This window comes from Mytilus californianus, unplaced genomic scaffold (assembly GCF_021869535.1).
Source record: "Mytilus californianus isolate M0D057914Y unplaced genomic scaffold, xbMytCali1.0.p SCAF_11, whole genome shotgun sequence".
Classification (NCBI taxonomy): domain Eukaryota; kingdom Metazoa; phylum Mollusca; class Bivalvia; order Mytilida; family Mytilidae; genus Mytilus; species Mytilus californianus.
Genome location: NW_026262593.1, coordinates 31,945,128 through 31,961,718, shown reverse-complemented (window position 1 = coordinate 31,961,718; position 16,591 = coordinate 31,945,128). Strand labels below are relative to the sequence as shown.

Genomic DNA, 16,591 nt, shown 5'->3' with positions numbered 1-16,591 from the left:
TCGTTTTTCACCGCTTCAAAACCGCCATCCCTTGTTAAACATAGCCGACACCCCGCATGTGGCGTTCTACACGGTGCAAACGATTCGAACAGTGTACTGCAAAAAAAATCTATAATGAGGATACAAAGGAACAATAAAAAACAAGTCGAATTTGACTTTTAAAAATGAAAGCACCGTGGCAAAACAAAAAACGATGAAAGACAAACAATAGTCTACAAAATTGAATATTGATTAACAATAACCCCAACAAAAAAATGGGTGAACTCAGATGATACAGAACGGAAATTTGGCGGTTCCTGCTCCCTTAGGCACACCTATCCATATACTATGACTATAGAATATCCTTCAACAACATGGCCAAAGATTTTACAATTTATCCGCAAATTTGTATATCTGATTCAGAGTTCACAAAAAGTGAACTAAACTCGAAACTACCTCAGACCAAGTTGATCATATTGTTTGTACCTTTCTTATCATACGAATCCCGGCTTGAGTATTCTTCAAGTACCCATACATCCTTAAATTTCATTTTTTATTCTGGGTGAAGAAGGCTTATGACACTTCAAATCTATAAAGTGTAATATTCAATTCTTACGAGCATTATGAATTGAAAAAAAGTCTAACATCAGTTTATCGTTAAACAGGTCACACATTAAAAATATCATATTTCAATATTAATGTTATACTCCCAGATTGGCTCTTCATATACTATACTATGACTCTAGATTATCCTTCAACAACATGGCCAAAGATTTTACAATTTATCCGCAAATTTGTATATCTGATTCAGAGTTCACAAAAAGTGGTGGCGGCTGAGTCCGAAGGTTTTGACCACCATAATTTTGCAATTTCAATATTTTGCAGTAGAATGATTATAATGAGGACCAGCAGATTTTCTTCAAGGACCACAAAGGAAAAAAATATTTCGAGAACTCTGCTGATTGCCGACATGCACCGTTCGAATGGCCACTGGTTGAAAACCAACAACCTTCCGGAGCACCTACCTAATATTAAACCTATAGAACAAAATTTGATCAAATGATGGATATTTGATTGAAAAAATGCAACAACATACAGAAACAAGAATTTTTTTTTGAAAGTCAGTGTTGAAATTATTCACCCCTTATTCACCTTTTCAATGGAAAACTAAATTCTTTTTCTCTTCTCTTAAACAATATGATTTAGTTCCAATATAGATCTATTTGTTTCAAGACATTCAGAATAAAAAAAATATATACTGAATAGACACATCTCTCCCCTCTCCCCCTAAAAAAAGAAAAAGAAAAAATAAGAATGGTCGGTGGCTAAGACTCCTTAATGAAATTCCACTATACGATTATTCATTAACTTTCCATTAAGACTCTGTTGTCAGTGGAAGCACAAAACCAGAGACATATATACTATATATATATTGGCAGTATAAACAAGCATCTTCGAAATGCACCATGGGTAATCACACAAAATATCGCGCCGCATAACACATTATAAGTCTATGCAAAAGTCCACGAGATTTCCAGAGGCGGATTTAGGGGGGGCAGAGCAGTTCCCGTCCCCTCTTTTGTGGTAAAATTTGGTTGATTATATCGTGGTTTATATAGGGAATCACTGAAGAATGACTGGAGCGGGTCCCTTCTTAGGCAGTCAGTGGGCCCCCTAGCTTCTGAGACCTTCTGACAATTTCTGGATGTGCCACTGATTTCACTTGAATTTTTCTTACTATACAAATCCATGGTATAAAAAAACATAGCCGGAAAAGGTGGTGTAGAGTGGCCTTCGTGGAATCAAGGTTAGGCGTATTTTTTTTGCGATTTGATTTTTTGTGGGGTCAAAAGAAAGTCGTAATCTAAATGACGCTCAAAGGGGTAAAATTAGTAAGTTTCTTTTGATCTAAAAATCGCTTAAATTTTCGAATACACAGCTATACCGGAAATATTACCGTTTTTGTTCCGGAGCTTATTGTAGTTTATCTTACCAACAACCCAAACGAATAAAAACAACAATCGAATAATATGTTAAATAGGTAATCTTTAATTTACAAAAAATGCCAAAATTACTTGGTTTGTGTGATATTTAACATCTATACAAGCTTTTTAAACCACTGTCATCTATTGCACATGTAAACACGAAATGCATTTTCCTTCCTATTCACATTTGTACATGTGCAAACTTATGTAATTTCCGAGCTACAAATCAAATCAAATAATTTTATTGGTGTAAATTCCAATACAGGAATGATACCAGCTGACATTTACAAAATACAAATACAAAAATAGACAAAAATAAATAAATACAGAGACATATTTTCTCAATGTTACAATGATAAGAGACATGCACATATTTTAAAATTTTTATATCTACATTGACATATTTTCTCAATGTCACAATGATAAGAGACACATACATGTATTTTAAAATTTTTATATCTACATTGCGTGGAGGTGTTATTCATACTATATTATTAATGCAAGCTATTACAATAAGCTTTAATACTACAACAGTTCTTAACAACATTATATGTTTGCTTAAAATGAATGTTCAAATCATACATTGTACATATCGCTTATTTCAGCTACACATACAGTACAAATGTCAGTATCATTACTTTTCAAAATGAAACTAAATTTATCTTGTTCAGACATATTAACAAAAGATGGAACTAATATTATCACTTGAATTACAAAAGAGTATATTTCTATTAAATTCTAACTCTGTACATTTAATGAGGAAATGGAATTCATCTTCAATTCCATCCTTGCAAAGTGGACAAATTGTCTGTTGAACTGAGCAGCACGATCAGAGCTGAGACTATTATACTATGTGTTATACTAATCTCAGATCAGACATTATTAACTCAATAAGCCTATAGAACTTATCCTCCTAACGAAATACATGATATAGAATATTTGTTCCAACAGGAATAGATATTATGACATTGTTTATAACTAAGTTTCCAGTGAACTTCTACAAATATACGTTGACACTTTAAAATTGACATTTTTCAAATGAAATTTAAGTTTTTGTGTTAAAATTAAAAATGTGAACATGATGAAAGTGATGTCTAAAACTTTACAGAAAAAACCCAATGTAAAAATGCAAAAGAAAAAGAAAAAAAACAAACTATAGGGACAGATCAATTAATCAGCCAGCATAAAAAAAAATACTATATGTTTAACATTTCAAGATATAATTAACTTTTTTTGGGTTTTTTTTTTTTTTTTGCATTTGCATTTGCATTTGTGAACATTTATTGCATACAGTTATATCCACTACACTTATTTATGTTTGTAAAATGCATTGAAATTAACAGTTATTTTACATGGGTTATAAAGCTGAAACTTAATTTTTCCTTAATCTGGACTTAGCATTAGACGATAGAATTGGTTAAAATTCAATAAGAAAATTACATGTCATAAATATACTTCCAAAATTTCAAATAAAAGTAGGGGGTCCCAGCACAGGCACTTGTCTCTGATTTTTTTCGACCTATATACTTAAAAATAACACCTCTGAGACAAGTGCCTGTGTGTCACAGGCTTATTTTCTTTATTTAAAAAAACACAAATTGTCCTATCAGATTCAATATAGTTATCTGCCCTTGATTTTAAATGATTTTTTTTTTTTGTAAATACACTTAAGGACACTTAATTTTTTGATAGTTTAATCTTTAAAAATTCAACCTTTAAATGTTATTTTTTTTCTGTTATATACAGTCCGCCAAAAGTTTAGCACTACCTATTTTTATTGCATCAAATTGTTTTCATTTAAAAAAATCAGTTAATTCTCGAAAAAGAGAAAATATTGATGTAGCAATTTTGCTAACATTTACCATAAACAAACCGTAGACTTAAGTTTGTTCACGTATGCAGGTTCTATGCATTTGAAATTTGAATTCATAAAAATACTGAAAATTACACAAATCAGAAACGGATTTTAAGTTTCACTGTGATTTTATTTTTTTACAACAATTAATCACCCAATATCATTAAAAGTCTCTACAAATAATCTTTGGTATGTTCTGCAAATTCAATGTCAATATTTGAGTCAATAGGATGTGTAACACCCTCTCTTCCGGTACAGTTCCATATCACGGAGTCTCATACTCTGTACAAGCCTTCTGAACTTTAGTTGAGCAAATTTATTCCATTCAGCAACAATTGCGCTTCTTAAATCGCTAAGATTTTGCAACGGTGGATCTCTGCGATTGAGATTTCTGCCAATGGCATCCCAGACATGTTCGATAGGCTTCATGTCTGGAGACATGGAAGGCCAAAAGATAGTGTCAATGGCTTCTTGCTCTTTGTACTCTTTGTACTCGGTTACAATCCTTGTACTGTGTGGTCTAGCATTGTCGTACATGCACAAGGGTCTTGAAGTAAGTGGAGGATTATCAAAATGAGGGACTACAATGTTTCTAAGCACCAAATCCCTGTATGTCTGTCCGTTCATGTTACCCTGCAGAATATGCATACCCACCTTACAACAGCATGAGAAGAAACCCCATACTGTAACACCACCAGCAACGTATGCAGTCGTTGGGCAAATGTTGTTTTTGGTCATTAGCAGTTTTATTTCCACGGCAAACTCCTATTCTGCCGTCTATTGATCGTAAGAGAAACTGACTCTCATTTGACCAATGAACATTTTGCCAGCTTCTCATGTTCCAGCATCGATGGTCATTAGCCCTTTGAAACCTGATTATACGGTGCCTGGCTGTTAGGGCAGGTCTCTTGACAACATGACATGCTCTTAGGTAGCCTCTAGGAAGTCGACGGACCAATGTTCGAACACTAACATGACCACCTTGACACCAGTGATGTCTAAGTTGTGGGGCAGGAGTAAATGGGTTGGCTTTAGCCCAACCAATAAGGAGTCTGACAATGACGGTGTGTTTAACATTGAAATGGTTACCTATGCAACTAGTGCTCCTTCCGGCATTTGACATGTCAATTGCTTGTCAAGGTTCAGTCACATATAACTTACCCCTTGCCATATTTTACAGTGACTTGGTGAAGGTCAAATTTCACCTGTACGCGGGGCAGTAGGAAGATGATTTAAAGGCATCCAAACAGTGTATTCGAAAAAGTGCAGTTGACCTTTAATAAAAAATTGCTTGGCGTGTTGATCGGAATTTAATTTTTTGGTCGTAATGAATTTTCTTGGTGTATGTTATAGGCAATTCATAACACCAAACATAAATATTTTTTTCTCTATAGTTAAAATAATATTGCCAGTTATATTTAGGTGATGCTTAACTTTTGGCAGACTGTATATATTGCAAGGAGTGATTTATAATATAAAAATAGGGAGATGCTCATGAGGTATAATTGCCAATTAGACAACTATTTACAAGAGTCCAAATGATGTGCATGTAAGCCAAAAAGTATAACAAAATTACTGAACTCCAAGGTAAATTAAAAAATGGTCCATTGAAACTGACAAAATCATACCTGAGACTTTATCAAACAACGGAACGGAATGGAAAACAACTGTCATAAAAGTGGTTTAAACTTCCAAAATAAATTTCTATATTTAGCAATAAAAGTTAGTAAAAAAATGATTTCAGTCATGAAATATTACAATATTACTTATTTTTTGAAAACTTAGAAATCTCTGCAAATTCATACATATGAAAGCAGCTGGAAAATGTACGCTACATAAAAAGGATCTAACTGAACATCCCCATCAATAAAAGTTATGAAAAGGAAAAGAAAAGTTACCCCAGTTGTCATTGCTCTTACTCCTAAATACCAACAGCTTAGTGCAAGTTAGTGGAGCCAAGTGTGCATTTAATAAATACCATGTTTAAAGTCTTTGGTTTGATTTGGCTAGAGATCAAACTCACAATCTCCTACACATTAGGTTTTCTTTCGGCACCCAAGCATCTGACATCAATAAAAACTGGTCCCCACGATGTAACCAAGAGTGCTGAAATTAGGGTTGATCACCATCAATCAACCAATTCTCCACATGAGAGGAGCATGCTAACTCAATACCATTGAGGTAGTTACAGAGGCATAAAACCAATGCCAAATACTGTAAATTCAGAAATTATTGCGAGGTTTTTATTAATGCGAATAATGCGACTGAATGAGTATCGCAATAAGAATTCGCATTCTTATATCTGATACATACAACTGTTTGCACTTTTTCCTGAAATCGCAATAATTAAACTCGCGTTTCATATATGATAAATTCATAGACATTTTACAAGTTTCACTCAAAACATTGGCTTGTCAGGCCCCCCTTTCAAAATCCTGGATCTGCACCTTGAACATGCTTGCAAAATGCTTTATATCTACAAATTCGTATCTTAAGTCATAGATATTGCAACTTTTTATTAATTAAAAAAAAATATTTAAACTCTATTCACAACCAATGTAGCTAGGTGACATGAATGTGGGTTATACTACTTTAACTGGTGCTGTCATATGTAAAATTGCAGGCTTAAACAACTCATTGAGTCAGTTGTTAATGTCAGCTTTTGTGTCCCATGTAAACATGGTAAAGATGACAGAATTGCAGATAAAAGGTTTTCATTTTTGTGTAACACTGATGATATTGATACAATACAAAATACATTTAAACTTTGTCATCAGAGTTATTTCCCTTCCTTCACGATCAATTACACTTGTTAGGAAATAAAGGTGAAAGTTTTTATTGACACTTCTGTTCGTGAATCATGACAACATTTGCAGGCAGCTGCAATATTCATGATATTTTTTTACTAGATATGTAACCAATATTAATGGCTATTATAAACTCTGTTGAATTTACTGCTTTTTACATTGCTCTTAATTTGCAGTTAAATTTTTTTAAATGCTTCAAAGAGATATACGTGTTTTCGGGCAAATTAATGTTGATTATTCAGAATTTATTCCTTTCAATTTGGTAATCTCTGGCTTGCTCACTACTTTATATGAATAAAAGAAGATGCGATGTGTATTCATCTATAAATAGTTATTAAAGAATTAAACAGAGACTTAAGACCAAAGATGTGCTATAAAAACAAATTCTTTAAATCATTGAAAACCTTCAGATTTGACAATAGACTTTTTTGCCTAAGTCTACTTTTGTGAAATAAGTCTATATCTGAGGCCAGTACTTCATATACTCAATATCTTTACTTTACATAATAATACTAATTTATCTATTTTCATAATTATCAAGTCTTTTTGACATAATTGAAATTAAATCCTATAAGTATGATAAGTAAGAAATCCCTTTGTTCTACTACAAATGTAACTTACACTTCCCAAATCCTTAATTCTAGATGTCGTTTTACCCTCATGGAATTATATAATACATAAGTTTAAGCCTATCTAATATTGTAAAGATCTATATGTACAGGTCATACATCAGGTTGTCTGCATATTGATGATGTAAAATATCAGCTGTGAGTCACAGTATGAATATTTTTGTTGAGTAAGCGAAGCGAACAAGTTCAAAAAAGGCTTCATATTTTGTAAGGCAGCTGATATTTTACATCAGGTTGTCTGCATATTGATGATGTAAAATATCAGCTGTGAGTCACAGTATGAATATTTTTGTTGAGTAAGCGAAGCGAACAAGTTCAAAAAAGGCTTCATATTTTGTAAGGCAGCTGATATTTTACCATATAGATATGCAGACAACCAGATTATAGATTTATTGGTTTGTATTTGCGTACTTTGCATGAGAGAAACAAATGTTTTCTTGGTTTTACCAGCAAACCGGAAGATGAATTGATATGTTAGGGTCAAACTTATCAACGTCGGTTCATACATTATGACGTCGCTGATAAGTTCGGGTCAAATTTATTAAGGCCAGGTCAACGTATTTGACGTCATAAAGCCTTGATATGCAGTTTTATTAAGAGCTGAGCAGAGTGATATAGACAGTGGGACGACCGATAATAATAATTTATCAAGTAAATTATTTCTTAAGCTAGTGTTAAATATCTTTACAAAATACAGAAATATAAGAATTATATTAACATTCTGACATCTATAATATACTGGATATATACAATAGTTTAAAGAAAACAAACTGAAATTAGAAATATGGGCCATCTCTGTTTTAAACAATGTGTTGATGCTTTTTTATATGCCCGTTTACGGGACGTATTATGGTATACTGTTGTCCGTCTGTCCGTCGTCAACATGTCGGACATTAACTAAAAAATGCTTTAACCAATTTGCATAAAACTTTGGTGAATTGTTTATATCTATTGACGTGAGCTCCCTTTCATTTTTTTATAAAATTTAGATTTTACGTTTCCGAGTTATGGGGTTTTATTCATTAAAAAAATGGGGATTTTCCAGTTTTCGGACAATAAGTCAAGAATCCTTTCAGCAACTTGCAAGAAATTGTGTTGAATTGTTTATATCTATTGACATGAGCTATCTTTCAATTTTTATAAATTTCAGATTTTATGTTTCCGAGTTACAGGGTTTTATTCATAAAAAAAAGGGGGGATTTTCTAGTTTTCGGACAAAAACTCAAAAATGCTTTAAGCAATTCTTATGAAACTTTGGTGAATTGTTTGTATGTATTGATGTAAGCTCCCTTTAGAATTTTATAAATTTTACATTTTACATTTCTGAGTTATGTGGTTTTATTCATTAAAAAAAGGGGTGATTTTCCAGTTTTTCGGACAATAACTCAAAAACGCTGTCACCAATTCTCATGAAACTTTGGTGAAATATTTATATCTATTGATGTAAGCTCCCTTTTTATTTTCATAAATTTCTAATATGACATTGAGAATTAATTGAACTTTATTTGTTTATAGTCTGACAACAGATTTACTAAGTATTGCACAACAGCAAGAAATCTTTAATTGAATATAAATTCAATTCATATAACCAATTTCAAGTTCTTTGACTACATTTATTCAGAAACCTGTATGTGTCAAATATTTAATTACAATCCAAATTCTGACCTGAATCAAGCTTGAATATTGTGTCCATTTTTGCCCCAACTGTTCAGGGTTGGACCTCTGTGGGTGTATCTAGCTGCGCTCAGTTTAGCAGTTTTTATTTATATTTCTTTTACTTCCATCCCATATTAAGTTAAAGTTTTGGTTTAAGGTAATTTATCATGAAGTTGTGAACACATCATCTTGAAACATATTTATTTAAAATGTATGTCAAATTAATGTTTTATCTAAAATTTGCAGTTTAATGAACATATATAAATGTGATAGAGGAATGAGTTCCATCTGTATCTGTATTTTTACATTGAAGATACCAATTCTGGCTTTTATTCAACGGGAGATCTAGAGAAAGCATCTATTGACAGTGTTGGAGATCAATGTTTTGAAACTCTTGACTGACTTAGCGCATACATTGTCTTCTTTCAGCTAGTTCTAATGAATTACAGTCTTTATGAAGAATGAGTTCTTAAATTGACACATATTCTTGTTTTAGCTAGTTAACTGCTTTTAAAGTCTTGCATTGATTTTTTTGTATACTTTCAGGATGTGAAAGAAGATCTGTAAAGCATTGAAATGAACTGATTATACAGCAAATTATTTTGAAATAAAGAATAAGAAATAGAGAAAATGTCAAAGAAGTTTGCATCAAAGAAAAAAAGAGGGAAAGCTTTTGGTAAATTTGGAAATGTGTAAGTAGATTTCCATGCCATAAGTTTTGTGGCTGTGTCATTTGCTTTTACCCTACATCCATTTTATTGAATAATGTTTTTTAATATAACTTAGGATTTATATTTAGATATTATATTTCCATGGGTTTGTCCATTACCAAGGGAATTTTATTCTAAATATGTGTTGTATAAAATATATACTTGTAACACTCCCTTTTAACAGTTAATTATAATGTAACAAATAATAAAAGCTTCTTATAATTTATAGGGCCAGATGGCAGATTATATATACTCATTTTAGGTATTTCACAAAGAACAATTATAGACCTCAGCTTGGCTAATTAGTCAATATTCAATATACCAGTCCTTTTTTTGGAAATGACTGCCCTTTCCATATACATGTACTGTCACATGACTCTGGGTGCCTTGCATTAATTGTAATTTTTTTTTTTTTTCATCCCTACATATAATAGTCAGAAGATGTGGTAAGATTGCAAATGAGACAACTCTCCTAAAGAGACCAAATGACACAAAAATTAACAACTATAGATCACTACGTCCTTCAACAATGAGCTAAATCCATGCCGCATGTGGCATCAATAATAACATTAATGTTTCAATGTCAAATGTTCCATCGCGACTGCTTAAATACTACAAAGTGATGATAGCAATATACTAAATAAAGTATTATCTAATTGAATAAGTTGGTAAGAGCCTATTTCAGTAATTATTAAGTTTTACAAGTGCAAAGAGTTACCTACAATACATGATCCTGCCCTACATGTCTGATTGATTGATTATTGGTTGCTTAATGTCCAGTCGTGTCCCTATATGTCTGTTTTGGATTCATTTCCGATTTATTTAATTGTGTAAAAAATGTGTTGATAATTGAATATTTTCTTCTAGTTACATGTAAAATGTTTCCAGGAGTAACAATGTTTTTGTTTGCATGAGATTGGTAGAAAGCTAGTTACACTGGATAATTTGAAGGGGTCATGTTTAATGTTGTCTGTATAATAATCATTTCTTGTTCAATATAATGTTTTCATGAATAAAAGAAAAGTAATCTTACATTCATAATTTACATTTTTTATGCACAGATCCAACACTGATTCTATTGAAAATGGTCTGAGTTTTGAAAAAGCTTGGAATACTTTCAAAAATGTTCAACTCGAGCATATTGCAGCTAATTCAGCTGAAACAAGTATACCAGGAAAAGATGAACAGAATAAATTGTCAGTAACATTAAAAAAATCTCTAAAAGCTGTGGAGAAAAATTTTAGTTCTTGCTTGAAATAAGCTACTAATTACTTAATTGCATTTGGTTGTTGATACATTTTACTTTATTTTATACTTTAATCCATTATTTATTACACAAATGGAATTTATTTTCTCTAATTTTTGTGCTATTTTCACAATTCTTGAATGGTGTGAGAAAATATTTCTCCTCACTAGTGAAATATCTGTTCTTGGCAAATTATTTGTCGAAATTTAATTATAACGCCAAATTTTCTTGGTTTCTTCTGAATTTTCCGATTGTTACATCATGAAAAAAGGCGATCATGTCTGATGACGTCCCATATAAGGAAACAATTTTCTGCAAATCTTTGAAAAGGAAGGATAAAATCATTAGAGAAACAGATTTCACCACCATAACTCATGTATTTCTCCACTCTCAACAGTTAAATTTTAATTATTTAAAAACTCTGCAAGCCTCACGCTTTAAAGATTGAAATTTAACTGTCTCAGGTGGAGAAATATCGTAACACACTTGTTGGTGGAATCTATATTTCTTGTCTCATTTTTCTTTAGACAAATCAGTTTTGTTACAATTAGATTGGTTGTGAGGTTGCACTTAACTATTCTCCACTTTTAGCGACCTTGGATATATTATGGTGGACAGTTTGATTGGTAGAGGAAGCTATAGTGCCAATGGAGAAACACTAACCTTTGGCAAACAAACCTGTCAATTAAGATCAGAGTCAAATACACCTCTTTATGAGTATGGTTTGAACTTTCAACCTTAGAGTCAACAGGTGATCACCGTAAATGAACAACTCCTACGTTATTTGGTATCTGACAGAAATTTGTCTCATTGATATACTTAGGCCACTGAGGCTCGCCCTCATGACTGTCAATGTTAGTTAGTGCTCTATCAAAATAATTATTTTTCCTGCATTAGACATGGTAGAGAAAAAAAAAGTTATTTGTGTATACATTATAAAATTATATGATAAAACCTTTAGAAAAAAGTACTTGTGAAATATTCAATCTTGAACACTGTCCACTGAATAATATTTATAGAATAACTAATCGAAGAATTCAAATAGAGAAAAATATTCAACGAGTGACCGAACAACACATTAATTCACGAATGCGCGTAGTGCATGAGTTAATTATCAGTGTTGTTCGGTCACGAGTTGAATATTTTTCGATATTTGAATTCTTTGATTAGTTATTCTTTTTATTACATTGGCAAATGGCTTTTTAGTGAAATTAAAGTAGAAAATGTAAGGAACTATATCGTTTTCTACGCATTCACAATTTGTTTTGATCCGACGTTATCGACGTCTTGACAACGCCTATTGTTGTATGACGTCAGAGGAGTGAAATAACCACGTTTATTTCACATGTGAAATTATCGGTTTTTATTTCACTGGGAAATCAATGTAATTCATTGCAACCAATGTAATAATGATTTAAAATTGGTTTTAGTAGCTAAATACTTACTGGATGAACATGCCCATAGCTTCAAAGGTGGATGGTTTATATTTTTTGAAATTTTACGATACTGTTTAAAAATTCTGGTGGCAGTATGTGGCAGCATTGTCTTGACATCTATATAAATATATATATTAACTTTTCTTTAAATAAATATATATATATATAGATGTAGTAAACATAAAAGATTTATTTTTTAATCATTACAGAAATTAATTGTTGTGTTCAATTGACTTTTATTGATTGATTTAAAGTGTCTGAAACACTAATTGCCTCAAGTTTGTAGATGAAATGAAAATTGGAAAAAAACATCGGTTTTAACAAAACCTTACACTCAAATTATTAAGTTCAACATTGCCTAATATAGTTTAAATCTTAATTTTAGACAAAATTACAAAATTTATAAATTGGATATGTACTTTCCTGACGTGTAGTTTCTTCCATCAAATAAAACAATTCTTTTAATGTTAAACCAAAAAACTGCACAGACATATCACATCAATGAAATTATTCCCCTTAGACTCGAATAGACGAATCAGATATACTAATCGGTTTGTTATATCTCCCAAATGCAGCATTATGGATAATAAATTGACTATACAACATTTTTTTTTTTTTAATTTGAGAAAAAAAATTTCAAATTTTTCAGAAAAAGGGCTAATATTTAGTTAAAAGGCAACTTCTATTGATGAGCAATTTTCTGATCAACCTTTTGTTTGTGAGATTAATTCCATGGAAAATGGAGTTATTTCAGATGGATCAAAGTTACACTTTCTTCACTTTCTGGAAAACTATCAATCAAAATTTTGCTCTTTTGATCTAATAAAATTGAGAATGGAAATGGGGAATGTGTCAAAGAGACAACAAAACCAAAGAGTAAAAAAAACAGCCAAAGGCCATCAATGGGTCTTCAACACAACAAGAAAATACCACACCTGTAGGCGAACTTCAGATGGCCTCTAAACAAAAATGTGTACTAGTTCAGTGAAAATGGACGTCATACTAAACTCCAAAACATATAAATGACCTTAAATTAAAAAACATACAAGACTAACAAAAGCCAGAGGCTCCTGACTTGGGACAGGCGCAAATATAAACCAGTGCTCCTGATTGAATACTTTTTTATGAAATTCAAATTGATATTTTTAGCATTGCAAACTTGTTATTTCTGACATTACACTCCAAATGAGTAATTAAAATTCATTTGGACAAGTGTATGTAAAAACATATCATAGTGAGTGCCAAAGCAGTGGTCACTTAATAAATGATAATGTCCACTGCAATTGACTAAATTGTTATGAATGAAAACTGAACATACAGATTTTTCATTTGTGGAGCACATAGATAGATTAACTGTATCGATCTGATATGCTCAGAGCTAAAAGGTTGAAAAGCTAAAAAAATAGATAAAAGTAATTTAAGTTAATTAGTAATTACACATAACTAGTTAGGCAGAAGAAAAGGTTCTTTACCAGTTTACTGTAAATTCAGAAATTATTGTGAGGTTTTTATTAATGTGAATATTGCAACTAGGTGAGTATCTCAATAATAAGAACTTGCATTCTGATATCTTATACATATATCTGTATGTAGATTTCCCTGACATCACAACATTTAATCTCGCATTTTTGTCAAGTCTTAAAAAGTTGCAATAATAAATGCATGCAATTTCTGAATTTACAGTAATATGCATGTTGAAATGATGTCTTAATTAGTATAGAGATAAAGCTAAAACATGTTTGTAAGTACTTTTTTAATATGACATTTCAGTGACCTGTCCAACACTAATTCCGTTGAAAATGTTCTGAGTTTTGGGAAAGCTTTGAAATCTGTGAAGACCATTGAAAATGATTATACTGCAGCTAATACAAGTAGTCAAGGAAGTCTTGTAAAGAAGATATCATCTGTAACGTTAGAAAAGACACTTAAAACTTTGGAGAAATCAGTTTTCCCATGGAAGAGCTTATCTACTAACTACATAGCATTTGTTGAGGTAAAATACTGTTACCAGGAATATTTATTTGCTAATTATAAATATTTATAGATGAAGTTTTTTAAATGGCCTTAAAACAATGGTTATATACAGGGATTCATTTATTTACATGGATACAAATTTTCCTTGTGATGAAAATTATATTAATATATTTCATTACATGGTTTTGCCAAAGGCTGCATACAAGCCTATAAAAAATTTGTACTTCATTGAATGTTTAAAATCATTGTTTACCTATTACCCGAAATAAAAAAACCTAGCAAAATATGTTCTGATGTAAGTATGCAACATTATAGCCACTAGTCTGATGCCCCAGATTAGTAGAATTTTATTCGGGCTTGTAAGTATTGGCAAACATTTGTTTATAAATATAAGAAAATTTTCAGAATATTGGTCTTCAGACTAGTAGTAGGAAAATATTTTGGTGCAGACTGGATGTATGCACTTTTTGGTAAACTCAAATATAAACAACAGTCCTACCAAAAAAGATATTTGACATAAATCTTAGAACATGTACATGTATAATGCAAAAATAAGATGATGTGATATGATTGCCAATAAGATAACTTTCCACTGGAGACCTTATGAAGTAGAAGTAAGCAACTATAGTTCATGTTACAGCCTTCAATAATGAGCAAAACAAATACTGTATAACAGAGACATCTATTCTACACTATAAATGTCTCTGCCTATACCAAGTTATAAAAGGACATCCTAAGTTGGCAAAGCATCTTCATGAGTAAGGTAATGGTCATATATTTATGGAAAGATCTCGGGTTCTATAAGCAGCTTTTTGAAGTTTATTTCAAATACAAGAAATTTTATGGCTTTTAAAAAGAAAGATAAAAGATAGACTTTTGAAAATCAGAAATATTTGAGACAGATATCCCATAATGCCCTATGATTTCAAAATCTCATGATATACATTTCAGGATTTATATAATAAATTGAAAGATGTAAAGGAAAATGAACCAGTCCGTTTAAACTGGACTGGTTTAGAACACTTGACTGATGCTGTTTTTGGTTGCCTCCTTGAAAAGACTGAGTTACCAGGATATAAGTTTGTTATTGGAATAGTTCTGACTGGATGTAATCAGCTAACAGATGTTGGAATAAAATGGATGTCACAATGTTTTCCTAAACTAAAGGAGGTAAATTTGTATCAATTTGATTTTAATTAAATTTTGCAATATGAGGCTTTTTACAGACTTAATTCAACTTTTCATAAAATTTTACAAGGAGTATTTGCTACTTGATGATGTAAAGTTTACAACACTAATCATTAGATTTTATTGCAAAGTATTGAATCAATGAGATTTCAATTTTGACTTGTGACAGATGCTTACGAATCATAGTCATTTTGTACCATAACCATTTTGTACCACCCATTTTGTACCATAACCATTTTGTACCATATTGAAGATTATAATGTATACCATTTTGTACCATATCATCTTAAATATTGTTTGATAGATAAATGATATAGATTCAGATTCAATATTTTATTAGAGTCTCACCACATGTCACATGATAACATAAACATTAACATACATATATAAAACTGACAATAAAAAAACATATATATAAGCTTAAGAAATAGACATATACTAGTACCACGTACTCTAAAAAGAATTTTGAGAGACTATTAGAATTATTATGTACAGTATGCTTTACATAATTTTAAAATCTATACAAGTATATATAATATTTTATACATTTCATTATATAAATACAAACATTTCCTCACTAAACCATTTACATAAAACACTAGATATATATAAAAGATAAAACATTTATTAAAATGAACTGAGTCAGCATAAGAGAAATTGCCTATTAAAACAAAATTGTCATAAAATAGATTTCATAACTAATATTCCCATTTAAAACTGAATATTTTTCATGTACCAAGTATAACCAAGTTATGATTTGGTAAAGTTCAATTTTCATAATGTGTGAAATGATACAGCATTTTTTCCATGGCAATGGTACAAAATGGTTATGGTACAAAATGACTGGATACCATGCTAACAACCCACAGTTTACGTTTTTATACGCCTGTTTACGGGACATATTATGGTATACCTCTGTCCGTCCGTCTGTCGTCATCATGTCGGACATTAACTCAAAACCGCTTTAACCAATTTGCATAAAACTTGAATTGTTTATATTTATTGACGTGAGCTCCCTTTCGTTTTTTATAAATTTTAGATTTTACGTTTCCGAGTTATGGGGTTTTATTCATTAAAAAAAGGGGGATTTTCCAGTTTTCAGACAATAACTCAAGAATGCTTTCAC

General features: G+C 31.2%; 1 protein-coding gene across 3 annotated transcripts in view; it reads left to right on the top strand.

Annotated features, from left to right (window-relative positions):
* Positions 1-1,950: 1,950 nt before the first annotated feature.
* Positions 1,951-16,591, top strand: part of LOC127719904 (uncharacterized) — a 154,793-nt gene continuing 140,152 nt past the window's right edge. For all 3 annotated transcript variants that reach the window (XM_052226258.1, XM_052226259.1, XM_052226257.1), the window contains exons 1-4: positions 1,951-2,020; positions 9,458-9,603; positions 14,074-14,296; positions 15,229-15,447. In XM_052226258.1, the coding sequence (XP_052082218.1) occupies positions 9,542-9,603; positions 14,074-14,296; positions 15,229-15,447 (504 nt within the window). In that variant the 5' untranslated portion in view covers positions 1,951-2,020; positions 9,458-9,541. The remainder of the gene's footprint in view (positions 2,021-9,457; positions 9,604-14,073; positions 14,297-15,228; positions 15,448-16,591) is intronic.